Source organism: Ahaetulla prasina, chromosome 17, assembly GCF_028640845.1.
Source record: "Ahaetulla prasina isolate Xishuangbanna chromosome 17, ASM2864084v1, whole genome shotgun sequence".
Lineage (NCBI taxonomy): Eukaryota > Metazoa > Chordata > Lepidosauria > Squamata > Colubridae > Ahaetulla > Ahaetulla prasina.
Genome location: NC_080555.1, coordinates 4,349,259 through 4,362,500, shown reverse-complemented (window position 1 = coordinate 4,362,500; position 13,242 = coordinate 4,349,259). Strand labels below are relative to the sequence as shown.

Sequence of the window (13,242 nt, the reverse complement as noted above, 5' to 3'; positions counted from 1 at the left end):
TTATTCTTTGAAGAAGAAGAAGAAAAAAATAACCCAAGTTGTCAAACCAGTTTGCTTATTGTTTAGGAAATGGGTGGAAGGAGAAGCCGCCACCTTTCTTGCAATTTTTGGGATGAGAAGACCAGCCCTATACATTGGATAAATAATAAAAATAAACAGGAAGCTTCCTGCCCAACGGAGTAGGAATGAAGAGAAATTCCTAAAAAAAAAATATCTTGAATTTTATTATACATTTTTTTCTTTAAAATACATAAGTGCTTAATAAACTGTACTGTCTGGATCAATTTACTTACACAATACTACTACTATTACTACTACTACTACTACTACTAATAATAATAATAATAATAATGTTCAGTTGATAGTTTCATGTTTAATGAATAAAGTATATATAATAATTGTAGTAATAATACTAATGTTTGCTTATGTATAATCCAATTCTTATATCCTTTGCTTTAAAGAGCTTTTATCTTCCAATTTCTACCTCTTTTATCTATCCATCGATAAAGCAAATCCCGTGTTAAAAAGCATTCTGTTTCTTCCTTATCTTTTATTATCGCCGGTCTATCCATCTCTGCACATTCTAATATTTTTCTAATTATCCTCATTTTTCCCAATATTGGACAAAATACAATTCTTGCTGCTGTCAACGTTTGTATTGTTAAATATGTAATCCTTTTATGATAGTTTTTTCTGGTAATTTCTGGTAAAAAGGAAAAAATAGAATAGAATAGAATTTTTTAATTGGCCAAGTGTGATTGGACACACAAGGAATTTGTCTTTGGTGCATACGCTCTCAGTGTACATAAAAGAAAAGATACGTTCAGAATAGAATAGAATAGAATAGAACAGAATAGAACAGAACAGAATTCTTTATTGGCCAAGTGTGATTGGACACACAAGGAATTTGTCTTTGGTGCATACACTCTCAGTGTACATAAAAGAAAAACCAGAAAGAGAAATTGTGTGTGTGTGTGTGTGTGTGAGGAAGCAGTGGACTTCCACCCTTGGTTTAAAATGCTGCCCTGTCAATTGCATAAAGGAATCAAATGGGAAGATTCCCATGATTTGAAGTAGAAATGGAGAGGAAATTCCCAGTTTTGCATCCAAGACAGACAAGGAAAGCTGCAGATTTCCAGGTTTTGTTTTGTTTGTTTGTTTTTAATTGAAAACGCAGATTTTGTTGTAGAACTGAGTATGTTTTTTCTTTTAAATTGTTTTGCTTTCCTTTTGTCGGTGGTGGAGTTGCTTAATGCCGGGCAAGAAAATCGAGGGAATGAATGAATGAATGAATGAAATATTTTCAATCCAATGAAATCCAATGAAAAGAGGGGGCGGGGGCAGAATCCCATCCAATGAAAGGAGGGGAACATCTGCACTCCTCCAGATGTTGTAACTGTCCTGTCACCTAGGATTGCTACTTATTGATTTAGTGCAGAGATCTCCAACCTTGGCAACTTTAAGCCTGGCGGACTTCAACTCCCAGAATTCCCCAGCCAGCAAAGCTGGCTGGGGAATTCTGGGAGTTGAAGTCCGCCAAGGCTTAAAGTTGCCAAGGTTGGAGACCTCTGATTTAGTGTATGGCAACCTTAAGGCTGAGCCTTAAGACGCTTGGCAACTGACTCGTATTTATAACAGGATTCTGTGTGGGGGTGGTTTCTCCCTGAGCAGCTAATAGTGCCCTCACAACAGCCCTGCCAGGTAGGCTGGTTTGGGAGGAGAGAGGAAAAAGGCGGGTCAGAAGCGGCAGGCCCCGTCTCCATGGCAACGGGAGCCGGGCCCCCGGGGGCGGGGGGGTGTTGGATGCGCGCGCCTCCTTCCTCCCGCCCACGTTCCAGCCGCCGGCGCGCCGATTGGTCGAGCGGTGAAGCGAGGGGGGGGCGGGACCGGAAGCGGCGGCCGGGGTTGCCATGGGGGCGGCGGCGGCGGCGGGGAGCCGGGCCCGGTGCCGGTGCGGCGGGAAGGGGCGAGTCCGGCTGGACCCCTGCGGGGGGCTCTGCCTCCTCCTCACCTACCTGAGCGTGGGCTACGCCGATTACGTCATCCTGGAGCACGTCCTGCTCCAGCCCGGCTTCCGGGACAGGTAAGCCCGCCCTTGGCCCTCTGCACATGCTCAGAAGCGACGGGTTTGGGGGTTTCTTTCCCCCGGGTGGGATGGGGCTTCTTCTTTGGGAGGGGAAGGCAAGGATTAGGTGGCGGGGGGGCGGGGGGAAGGAGCCCTCTGCAAGTGCTCAGGAGCTCAGTGACCTAGCACGAATTTGCACTCTGTATATGTTCAGGAGCTCAGTGACCTAGGAGGAGAAAGATGCTGTCTGCACATGCTCAGGAGCTCACTGACCTAGCAATAAGGTGCCCTCTGTATATGATCCAGAGGGAAGATCCCTTCTGCACATGATCAGGAGCTCAGTGACCTAGGAGGAGAAAGATGGTGTCTGCAGATGCTCAGGAGCTTGGTGATCCAGAAGGAAAATGCCTTCTGCACATGTTCAGGAGCTCACTGACCTAGCAAGAAGGAGTCTTCTGCACATGATCAGGAGCTCAGTGACATAGGAGGAGAAAGATGCTGGCTGCACATGTTCAGGAGCTCAGTGATCCAGAGGGAAGATGCCTTCTGCACATGCTCAGGAGCAATGGGTTTGGAGTTTGGGGGTTTCTTTCCCCCCGGGGTGGGGTGGGGCTCGATCTCTTTTTGGGAGGGGAAGGCAATGATTAGATGGGGGAGGAAGGAGCCCTCTGCACATGATCAGGAGCTCAGTGACCTAGAAGGAGAAAGATGCTGTCTGCACATGCTCAGGAGCTCATTGATCCAGAGGGAAGATGCCTTCTGCACATGCTCAGAAGCTCGGAGAGCCAGAAGGAAAATGCTTTCTGCACTTGCTCAGGAGCTCACTGACCTAGCAAGAAGGAGCCTTCTGCACATGATCAGGAGCTCACTGACCTAGGATGAGAAAGATGCTATCTGCACATGCTCAGGAACTGGGTGACCCAGAAAGAAAATGCCGCCTGCGCATGCTCAGGAGCTCACTGACCTAGCACGAAGATGCTCTCCGCACATGTTCAGGAGCTCGGTGATCCAGAAAGAAGCAGGTGCCTTCTGCACATGCTCACTGGCTCAAATCAGCCGGACAGGTAAAAGTATCCCCGTTTCCAATCTGCAATCAGATAATAAGAGATGGGAGAATTATTGTAAAATATTTAACATCTGTTCAAAGCAGAGGATGACCAGGTGGTGGCGCTAAACATCTTGCAAAGACGGGCATAAATCTTAATAATACTCATTTTGATCCTCCTTCTCTTTTATTTCCAGCTTCTGGTGTCCTTTCCATGCGGTGGCTTTTAACCTCGTCGTTCTGATGCTCCTAATCTGTCACACCAGGGCTGTATTTGCTGACCCAGGTGAGCCTCCAAATCTCAACTCCATTTTTTGCAAAAATTATTGCTCCCAGGCAGTCAACAACGCCAGTTGTTGTGCTGAGGTTCTGTGTTGTTTAGTTTTCCTGCTACTGGCAGGAACTCGGGCCGCGGTGTGGCTCAGGCTGTAAGAAGCCTGTTATTAAAACACAGCTGCCTGCAATTACTGCAGGTTCTAGTCCCACCAGGTCCAAGGTTGACTCAGCCTTCCATCCTTTATAAGGTAGGTAAAATGAGGACCCAGATTGTTGGGGGGGCAATAAGTTGACTTTGTAAATATACAAAGAAGCAATGGGTGGAAACTGATCAAGGAAAGAAGCAACTTAGAACTAAGGAGAAATTTCCTGACAGTTAGAACAATTAATAAGTGGAACAACTTGCCTTCAGAAGTTGTGAATGCTCCAACACTGGAAATTTTTAAGAAAATGTTGGATAACCATCTGACTGAGATGGTGTAGGGTTTCCTGCCTGGGCAGGGGGTTGGACTAGAAGGCCTCCAAGGTCCCTTCCAACTCTGATGTTATGTTATGTTATGTTAAATAGAATGAGACTATTGCCTTACACACTGTAAGCCGCCCTGAGTCTTCGGAGAAGGGCGGGATATAAATGTAAATTAAAAAAAACAAACTCAGTTCAAGTTCTGCAAACAAGGCTTGGCGGCACGTCAAATATTACAACAGTTCGTTTATTTATTATTTATTAATCAAATTTCTAGCAACCAAAGTCAGAACGGCTTTGAAAAAAAGGGACTTAATGACCCTGGCTGTTGCAGCCTCCCCAGGGTCACATGATCAAAAATTCAGCGCTTGGCAACTGACTCGTATTTATGACGGTATCCTGGGCTCACGCAATCTCCTTTTGTGACCTTCCGCCCTGCAAAGTCAATGGGGGAAACCAGATTCACTTAACAACCCTGTGACTGACTTAACAACTGCAGTGATTCACTTAACAAGCGTGGCAAGGAAGGTCATAAAACAGGGCAAAACTCAACTGTCTCACTTAGTGACAGAAAGTTGGGGCTCCATTGTGGTCATAAGTCGAGGACTCCCTGCATAAGTCCTGAAACTAGCCCGTGGTGACTTTCCCTCCGGTTGGTAACTTAGGGCAATCTTTGCCAAACTCAGCAACTTGAATATATGTGGACTTTAACTTCAGTTTATGCATCTTTAGAAAGTGTTTTTTTTTAAAAAAAAATCTGCAGTCCAAACAAGTATTTTTATTTTCTATTTCTAAAACTTTTCTTCTTGTTTTACACTTTTTGCTTTTTTTTTTTATTTCTTTCTTTTCTTTTCTCCCTGCTTGTTGATGTTAGTTGTGAAGTCGTGTCCCCATGTTGTGTGTTCTTAGTTGTGAAGAACGTTGTTCCCATGGACCACGTTCCTCCAGGCCTTCCTGTCCTCTACCATCCTCTGGAGTCCATTGAAGCTCACGCCCGACTGCTTCAGTGACTCCATCCAGCCACCTCATTCTCTGCCATCCCCTTCTTCTTTTGCCCTCCATCGTTCCCAGCATTCGGCTCTTCTCCAGGGAGTCCTTCCTTCTCATCAGGTGGCCAAAGGATTTGAGTTTCATCTTCAGGATCTGGCCTTCTAATGAGCAGTCAGGGTTGATCTCTTCTAGGACCGACCGGGTTGGATCGCCTTGCAGTCCAAGGGACTCGCAGGAGTCTTCTCCAGCACCAGAGTTCAAAGGCCTCCATTCTTTGGCGCTCAGCCTTCCTTATAGTCCAAGGAATAGAATAGAACAGAACAACAGAACAGAACAGAACAGCTTTATTGGCCAAGTGTGATTGGACAAACAAGGAATTTGTCTTCGGTGCGTATGCTCTCAGTGTACATAAAAACAAAATACATTCATCATGAATCATAAGATAACAACACTTACAGTCATAGGTTACTAAATAAGCAATCAAATACTAGGAAACAAATAAAACAATATAAATCATAAAGGTGCAAGCAACAAGGTCCATTAGTTTTAGCTCGGCTGCCAAGATTGATTTCTGGATCTGCTTCTTTTGGGGGCTTACGCCTTTTGGATTTTATTTTTCCTTTCGACAGCTTGACTTCAGTTTACGCATCTTTAGAAAGCGCGGTTGGTGGTTTATTTTTTTATTTTTTTTTTGTTCGTTGTTTCTTAAATCTGCAATCCGAACAAGCCGTCCGTTAGTTTTAGTCTGGACGCCCCCCCTCCCCCCCCGCCTCTCCCTTTTTCCCTTCGTGATTCCAAATCAAAATATTTATCGGGCCGAAATTCTTCTGCTGCGTCACTGCCAGGAGAACTACTTCGGTTGAGTAATCCTCCTGTCGTCAGAAGTTTGTTCTGTTCCTTCTTTCTGGAGAGAGGCTGTTTTTTGTTTTTTTTTTGTTCTTTTTTTGCAAATGACGAATGCAAAAGTGGGGGGGGGGGAAGAGAAATTATGAGTCTCTCTCTCTCTCTCTGCTTCTCCCCCCCCCCCTCCTCCTCCAAAAGCCGGCTTGCTTTTTTTCCATTTGTTTGCTTCAAAAGATGTACTAATGGCCTCCTTGGACGGGATCTGAGATCGAGAACTAGTGCCCTGGCCAAACAGATGCGTCCGAACAGTAACAGGCCCATGACGTCAAACCCACCTATTTTTCCAAATATATATATATATATTTATCTCCCATAAAAGATGTTCTTGGATTTAGAAAAGTTCAGCACTGGGCTCTTCCAGGAAGCATTAGGAGAAAAAGGCGCGTGGGAGGGGGATGTCATTGATGGAGACCCCCTCTCCTGATATATCAACAGATCTGGCCCAAGCCCAGACAGATAGATAGTCATCTGGAAGGTATTATTATTTTTTATTAAAGAAAGAAGTCTTTTTTTAAAAAAAAAACTCTGCGGGGGAAAATAACAGAGGGATTTGGAACCTGAAAGGAAGGAAGGAACGTGCTAAGTGAGTTTTGCACAATGGTTTAGACCAGGGGATCTCCAACCTTGGCCACTTTTGTGGACTTCAACTCCCAGAGTTCCTCAGTCGGCTTTGCTGAGGAACTTTGCTGAGGAACTCTTGGAGTTGAAGTCCACAAGTCTTCAAGTGGCCAAGGTTGGAGATCCCCTGGTTTAAGGCAGTGATGGTGAACTTTTTTGCCACTGAATGCTCAAACTGGAACGGGCATGCGCACCCGAGAGCGCCGGGAACCTGAAGACCAGCTGGCCATTATGCGCATGTGCGCGCCGGAAAACCAAAGACCAAGTGGCATGTGCGCGATGGCCACCTGGTCTTTGGGTTTCCAGCGCACGCAATGTATTGGTCCGTCTGGCAATAGAATCGGACAGCGATGAGGCTGAGGTGAGGCCAGGGCCATCGGGAAGTGAGGTGCCGACTCCAGAGCCTCCAGAGACTGATAGTAGTGAAGCAGAGGAATAGGAGGAGCCTGTTCCTAATGCATGCATGGGAAGAACTGCCAGAAGGCAAGAGCAGCTCAAGCAGAGAGGACAACTCGGGAGTAAGGCCAGGAGATGATTGGCTCCTCCATAAGGCTTAAAACAGGCCTGCAATGGTGTTTGGGCTTTGCCGGAAAACAATGTTGTAGCTGCGTCTTCTGCATCGTCTTCTGCTTCGTCTACGTCTTTGTTTTTGTGGCTTCTGGACGTTTGCCAGTTTGCCTAATTGGACTGAGGTTTGTGAGATAACGGAGGAATTTGTGTTGGGAGGCATTTGTTTTACTTTGAATTGAATGACGCTGGGAATGAAGTCATTCCCAGCTGTTCGAATCGAGTTTGTTTTTCCACGGACTAAGTTTATTACCACCTACTTGGGCCTGGGTCACAACACGCATGTGCACTGCCCAGTTGGTCTTGTTGCGTGCTGGAATGCCGGGAAACCTGAAGACTAGCTGGCTGGTGCGCATGGCATGCGTGAAGACCAGCTGGCGCGCCGGACACCAAAAAAGCAGCTGGCAACGGTAATCCCTGCAGTTGTTAAGTGAGATACATGGTCATTAAGTGAAACCTGAGCTATCCAAGAATTTAAAAAAAATTAAGTTGTGTAAACAGCGTTATTGGACAATTTTTATGTACACTGAGAGCATCTGCACCAAGACAAATTCCTTGTGTGTCCAATCACACTTGGCCAATAAAATTCTATTCTATTCTATTCTATTCTATTCTATTCTATTTTCCTTGCCTTTGAATCTTCATTTTCGCTTTTTCAACCAGAGATGAGGGAGGAAACCACCTCTATCTCTGTTGACAAACGAGGCGACGCGTGCCCCAGGTTTAAACTCAGTTTAGTTACGATCTTGGAATCTTTGTTTTTCAGGGGTGGTCCCGCTGCCGGACACCGCCCTCGACTTCTCCGATCTCAGGAGCAGCAACAGCAGCAACGCCGGGCATCAGAACAGCCGGGTGAGTTGTGAAATTCGCAGGTTTCCTTACCCACAAGAGGTCAAAAGTCTTTGTGGCAGGTCCTATTGATAGCCATGAATCTTGGGCTGGCTGGGTGGGGGGAGAGAGAAATGCAGATTATTTCCTTTATGGATATTCATTGCCTATCCACCTAGATCAGTATCTCCCAACCTTGACAGCTTTACGATAGGTGGACATCAGCTACCAGAATTCCCCAGCCAGCGGGCTTTCGTGTCTAAAGCGGGACTAGAACTCACAATCTCCTGATGATTGGCCCAGAGTCACCCAGCTGGCTTTTGTGCCTAAGGCGGGACTAGAACTCACCGTCTCCTGGTGATTGGCCCAAAGTCACCCAGCCAGATTTCATACCTAAGGTGGGACTAGAACTCCCAGTCTTCTGGTGATTGGCCCAAAGTCACCCAGCTGCCTTTCATGCCTAAGGCGGGACTAGAACTCCCAGTCTCCTGGTGATTGGCCCAAAGTCACCCAGCCTTTCATGCCTAAGGCGGGACTAGAACTCCCAGTCTCCTGGTGATTGGCCCAAAGTCACCCAGCTGGCTTTTGTGCCTAAGGCGGGACTAGAACTCACCATCTCCTGGTGATTGGCCCAAAGTCACCCAGCCAGATTTCATACCTAAGGTGGGACTAGAACTCCCAGTCTCCTGGTGATTGGCCCAAAGTCACACAGCTGCCTTTCATGCCTAAGGCGGGACTAGAACTCCCAGTCTCCTGGTGATTGGCCCAAAGTCACCCAGCCTTTCATGCCTAAGGCGGGACTAGAACTCCCAGTCTCCTGGTGATTGGCCCAAAGTCACCCAGCTGGCTTTTGTGCCTAAGGCGGGACTAGAACTCACCATCTCCTGGTGATTGGCCCAAAGTCACCCAGCCAGATTTCATACCTAAGGTGGGACTAGAACTCCCAGTCTCCTGGTGATTGGCCCAAAGTCATCCAGCCTTTCATGCCTAAGGCCGGACTAGAACTCCCTCACTCCTGGTTTGTAGCCTTCACCACCAGATCAAACGAGCTCTGAGATTTTGAATGCGAGATTATTGGGAGAAAAACGGGGGCTGTCCCACCATAGAGTCCTTGGCCCAGAGCCCTCCAAAACCTGGCGTTCTCTCCAGGAGGTACACTCTATGGTAACTAAGTCTCATCTTACCACTGTCAAATCCTGGTTGAAATTCACTCTAGTTCCTAAATCAGGGGGTCTCAAGCTCGACAACTTTTAAGACTCCCAGAATTCTGGGAGTTGAAGTCCACGAGTCTTAAAAGTTGTCGAGCTTCGAGACCCCCCCGACTTAAACAAATTGGAGGAATATTCCATACGCAGGTCTTCCATCGTCCCTTCCAGTGTTCCCGTTTTATTTTTATTTTTTTTCATTTTTTAAGAATAACGAGGACTGGACCGTTTGCAACCGGTGCGAAACCTACCGGCCACCCCGGGCTCACCACTGCCGGATTTGTCACCGTTGCATCCGCCGGATGGATCATCACTGCCCTTGGTGAGGTTCCAGATTGTGCGGCTTGGTGGTCCCCGAGCTGCTTAGCCTGATGGGTTCTGTTGCACAGCTTGGTTTGGGGTATTTCCCACCCACCCCTCATTCGTTTCATAAATGACAAGACTCGGCCAGGCTCCAAGTCCGAATAATTTCCCGTTTTTACAGAAAGTCCTCCACTTAACAACGGTTCACTTAGTGACCACTGGAAGTTACAAACAGTAACTTACGACCGTTTTTCACTCTTAACGACCGTTGCGGCATCCCTGAGGTCACCTGATCCAAATTCAGACCTGTTGGCAATTGACTCCCATTTACGACGGTTCCCGCGTCCTGAGTCCCGCGATCCCCCTTTTGCGACCTTCCGACAAGCCTGATTCACTTAACAACCAGGTTTACTCGCTTATCCAACTTACGGTTCCCTTCACGAATGTGGCAAGAGAGGTCCTAAAACGGGAGCAAAATTCACTTGGTAAATTCCTCACCGAGCAACAGAAATTGTGGGGGCCCGTCGCGGTCGTACGTCGAGGACTTGCCAGTTAAGTTGATTTGACGTCGCTGTGGGTTTCGTTTTCAACCCAAAAATACCTTCTTTTCCTTCGCAGGATCAACAACTGCGTGGGAGAACTTAACCAGAAGTACTTCATCCAGTTCCTTTTCTACACAGGTATTGTTTTAAGAAGTGCGATCCGCCCGCCGGGATCCCAGGAAGGATCACGGGAGGGGAGTAGGAGAGTCAGATCAGATCCGGATTTCACCGAGTCGGGAGGGACCTTATAGGTCATCTAGTCCAGCCCCCCTACTCAAGTAGGAGACCCTGCACAATTTCTGACCGATGGCCGTCCGGCCTCTTTCTTGAAAGCTCCCACAAATGCTCCCCCATCGCCATCGCAGATAAGAGAAAACCAAGTCGTTCGTTCAGGTAGTCCTCCACTTACGACAATTCATTTAGTGACCGTTTGAAGCTGCCAACAGTGACTTACGGAGGGGCTAAGACACTGAATGAGAATTTTTTCCGCTTTCGGGAAATCGGAGACGCGCTTGCACCTTTTGTCCACTAGAGGCCGCTCTGACCCCACTTTTCTTCCCTTATTTATTTCTCTGCCCTCCAAGAATTTACAATCGGTTTACCCTTCGTAGTAAGGGTAGTCTTCGACTTACGGTCGAGGTTACGACAGCGGTGCCAAAGGGTCCTTAAGACCGCGTTTCATATTTACGACCGCTGCAGCGGCCCCCACGGTCACGTGCTCGAAATTCTGGCGCTCGGCCACCGACTCGTGTTTACGACGGTCGCAGTGTCTCCGGGGTCACGTGATCCCCTTTTCCGACCTTCTGACCAGCATTGAACTGTCTCGCTTAGCAGCAGAAATTTTGGCTGTAAGTCAAGGACTACCTGTGCAGAATACACAGAGTTGGAAGGGGCCCTGGAGGTTTTCTAGTCCAACCCTTGCTCAGAATACACAACAATAGAATTCGAGGGGGCCTTAGAGGTCTTCTAATCCAACCCCCTGCTCAGAATACACAACAACAGAATTGGAAGGGGCCTTAGAGGTCTTCTAGTCCAACCCTTGCTCAGAATACACAACAACAGAATTGGAAGGGGCCTTAGAGGTCTTCTAGTCCAACCCTTGCTCAGAATACACAACAACAGAATTGGAAGGGGCCTTAGAGGTCTTCTAGTCCAAGCAGGAAACCCTATCCCGTTTCAGACAAATAGTTCTCCAATCCCATTAGATTAGATTAGATCAACAGAGTTGGAAGGGACCTTGCAGGTCATCTAGTCCAGCCCCCCCCCCCCCTTCCAAGCAGGAGACCCTACACCCTTTCCGACAAACGGCGGTCCAATCTCTTCTTAAAAGCCACCAGTTGTTGAACATCAACATCTGGAGGCAAACAGTTCCGCCGATGCCACCGTTTTTTCCCACGACGGTTAGAAAAAAACCCACCTGAAACAGAAGACTGGAAATCCTCTCTTCCCCCCCCCCCCCCCCCCACCCACAAAAAAAAAAACAACAACAACACCCCTGCAGGGGGAACCCCTTGTTTTGCTCCTCTCGGTTGTGGGAACGGACGAGAAGGAGCCTGTAGGATTAATGAGAGATCCAGAGAGAGAAAGAATTGGCTTGGAGACATAACTCCCTCTTCAATTTTGCTTGGCGTCGGCTGACCTAGTTCTCCCGGCCACAGGCTTGGCGAGCCTCTATGCCATGGGGCTGATTTTGGCTACCTGGGTGTGGCCCCTGGACAGGATCTCAGCCAGCAGAGCCGAAGGCTACGAAGGCGGCGTTGCCGGCAACCCAATCCAAATGTAAGTCTCCCTGCAGGCTTTCCTTCCCCCAACCCCCCCCCCCCACAAAAAAAATAGAATAAAATAAAATATCTTTTAAGTTTTTTTATTTCAACCCTCCCAAAAACATTGGCGCGTTGCAGAGCTTTTGCGCTTTCTTTCACTTGGCCCTTAAAAAGAAAGAGGGAAAAAAAAAAGAAAAATAGAAATACAATCAAGAGAAATTTGCCATGTCACTCAGTCCTTGCCAAGAACAACTGGAACGCGAGAGTTTTGGCCACCGCTTCGGGAAGGAAGGGGGGGGGGGAGATCGGTCAATTTGGCACTGACAGGGAAACGGGCTGATCTCTCGTTTGACGGGAGCAGAAGAAGAAATTAAAAACCTTGGAGGGTTTTGGGGTTTCAATTTCTCTCTCGTTCGAATTTGCGGGGTGGTGGTGGTGGCGGTGGGGTGGCGGGAAGGTGGACGAAACCGGACTTTGCTTTTTGCTGGTCGTTCGGGTCTCGAAATGCAAGCTGTCCTCCGGCGGTCGTTTTCCAATATTCTTAGTACCGGTTCGCCTCGGATGCGCACGCTCGCTTTGCGCAAATGTGTGCCTTCCGCGCAGGGGTCCAGTCTGCCGCGCAGGAGCTTTGCTCGCTTATGCGCCTTCCACGCATCCTCCCGGCTTCAAAATAAGACCTAGTGGGTGACCACGATCTCTGCTAGCGGTTCGCACGAACTGGTACGAACCGGCTGAAACTATCTCTGCTGTCCTCGTTTGGCGACCGCAGTTAGAACCGCGCTTTAAAAAAAAAAGGGAGTGGGGGGGCTTAAGGCCAATTGACTCATCACCGATTCTCTGCTTTTCCGCCCCCTTCCCCCCCCCCCATCCCAGCGCTCACCGGATCATCTTGCTGGTGGAATCCATGCTCTTCGGCCTCTTCGTCACCGTGATTCTTTACGACCAGGTGAGGTTGTAACTCAGGGTGGGCGGGGGGGGGAAGGCTTGAGAAAGCCCTAGCTGGCGGGTGGGAGGATGTCATCGCCCCAGCTCACCTCACCCCTTTCCTCCGCCCCCTCCCGCCCCCGTTTGCCTTCCAGGTGGTCTCCATCATCACCGACGAGACCCCCATCGAGCAGCTGCGCAGCCGGCTTCAGAAAGAGGGTCACACGCGGGGAGGGAGCCACACGCGCAAACCCAAGATCGCCCTCCTGCGCGAGGTCTTCGGCCGAGGTGGGTCGGTACTCCGGGAGAGAGGTCCTTCCTTTCCATGGCTTTGCCTCCTCTTCCTTGCCTTCTTTCGCCTTCTCTCCTCCTTCTCCTTTTTTTTTCTTCTTCCTCTGTCTCCTCATCCTATTCTTCCTCCTTCTCCTTTTCCTTCTCTGTCATCTTCTCCTTTTCTTCTTCCCCCTCCTCTTCTCCCCCTCCCCCTTCTCTTCTTCTTTTCTTTTTCTCTTCCTTTTCTATTCTTCCTCTTCTCTTGCTCCTTCACCTCCTCTTCTCCTCCTCCTTCTTTTCCTCCTCCGACACCTCCTCCTCCTTTTCTTCTTCCTCTTCTCCTCCTCTTCTTCCTCCTTCTCCTTTTCCTTCTCTGTCATCTTCTCCTTTTCTTCTTCCCCTCCTCTTCTCCTCCCCCTTCTCCTTCTTTTCTTTTCCTTTTCTTTTCCTCCTCCTCCACCTGCTCCTCTTCTCCTT

General features: G+C 48.3%; 1 protein-coding gene across 5 annotated transcripts in view; it reads left to right on the top strand.

The window, feature by feature from the left end:
• The first annotated feature begins 1,904 nt into the window (after positions 1-1,904).
• Positions 1,905-13,242, top strand: part of LOC131186554 (palmitoyltransferase ZDHHC3-like) — a 21,923-nt gene continuing 10,585 nt past the window's right edge. For all 5 annotated transcript variants that reach the window (XR_009152387.1, XR_009152386.1, XR_009152385.1 and 2 more), the window contains exons 1-8: positions 1,905-2,083; positions 3,308-3,396; positions 7,694-7,779; positions 9,170-9,282; positions 9,882-9,943; positions 11,464-11,584; positions 12,442-12,514; positions 12,648-12,780. Coding sequence is in view for 1 of the 5 variants with exons in the window: in XM_058160260.1 (XP_058016243.1) it covers positions 1,911-2,083; positions 3,308-3,396; positions 7,694-7,779; positions 9,170-9,282; positions 9,882-9,943; positions 11,464-11,584; positions 12,442-12,514; positions 12,648-12,780 (850 nt within the window). In the remaining 4 variants the exon portion in view is untranslated. The remainder of the gene's footprint in view (positions 2,084-3,307; positions 3,397-7,693; positions 7,780-9,169; positions 9,283-9,881; positions 9,944-11,463; positions 11,585-12,441; positions 12,515-12,647; positions 12,781-13,242) is intronic.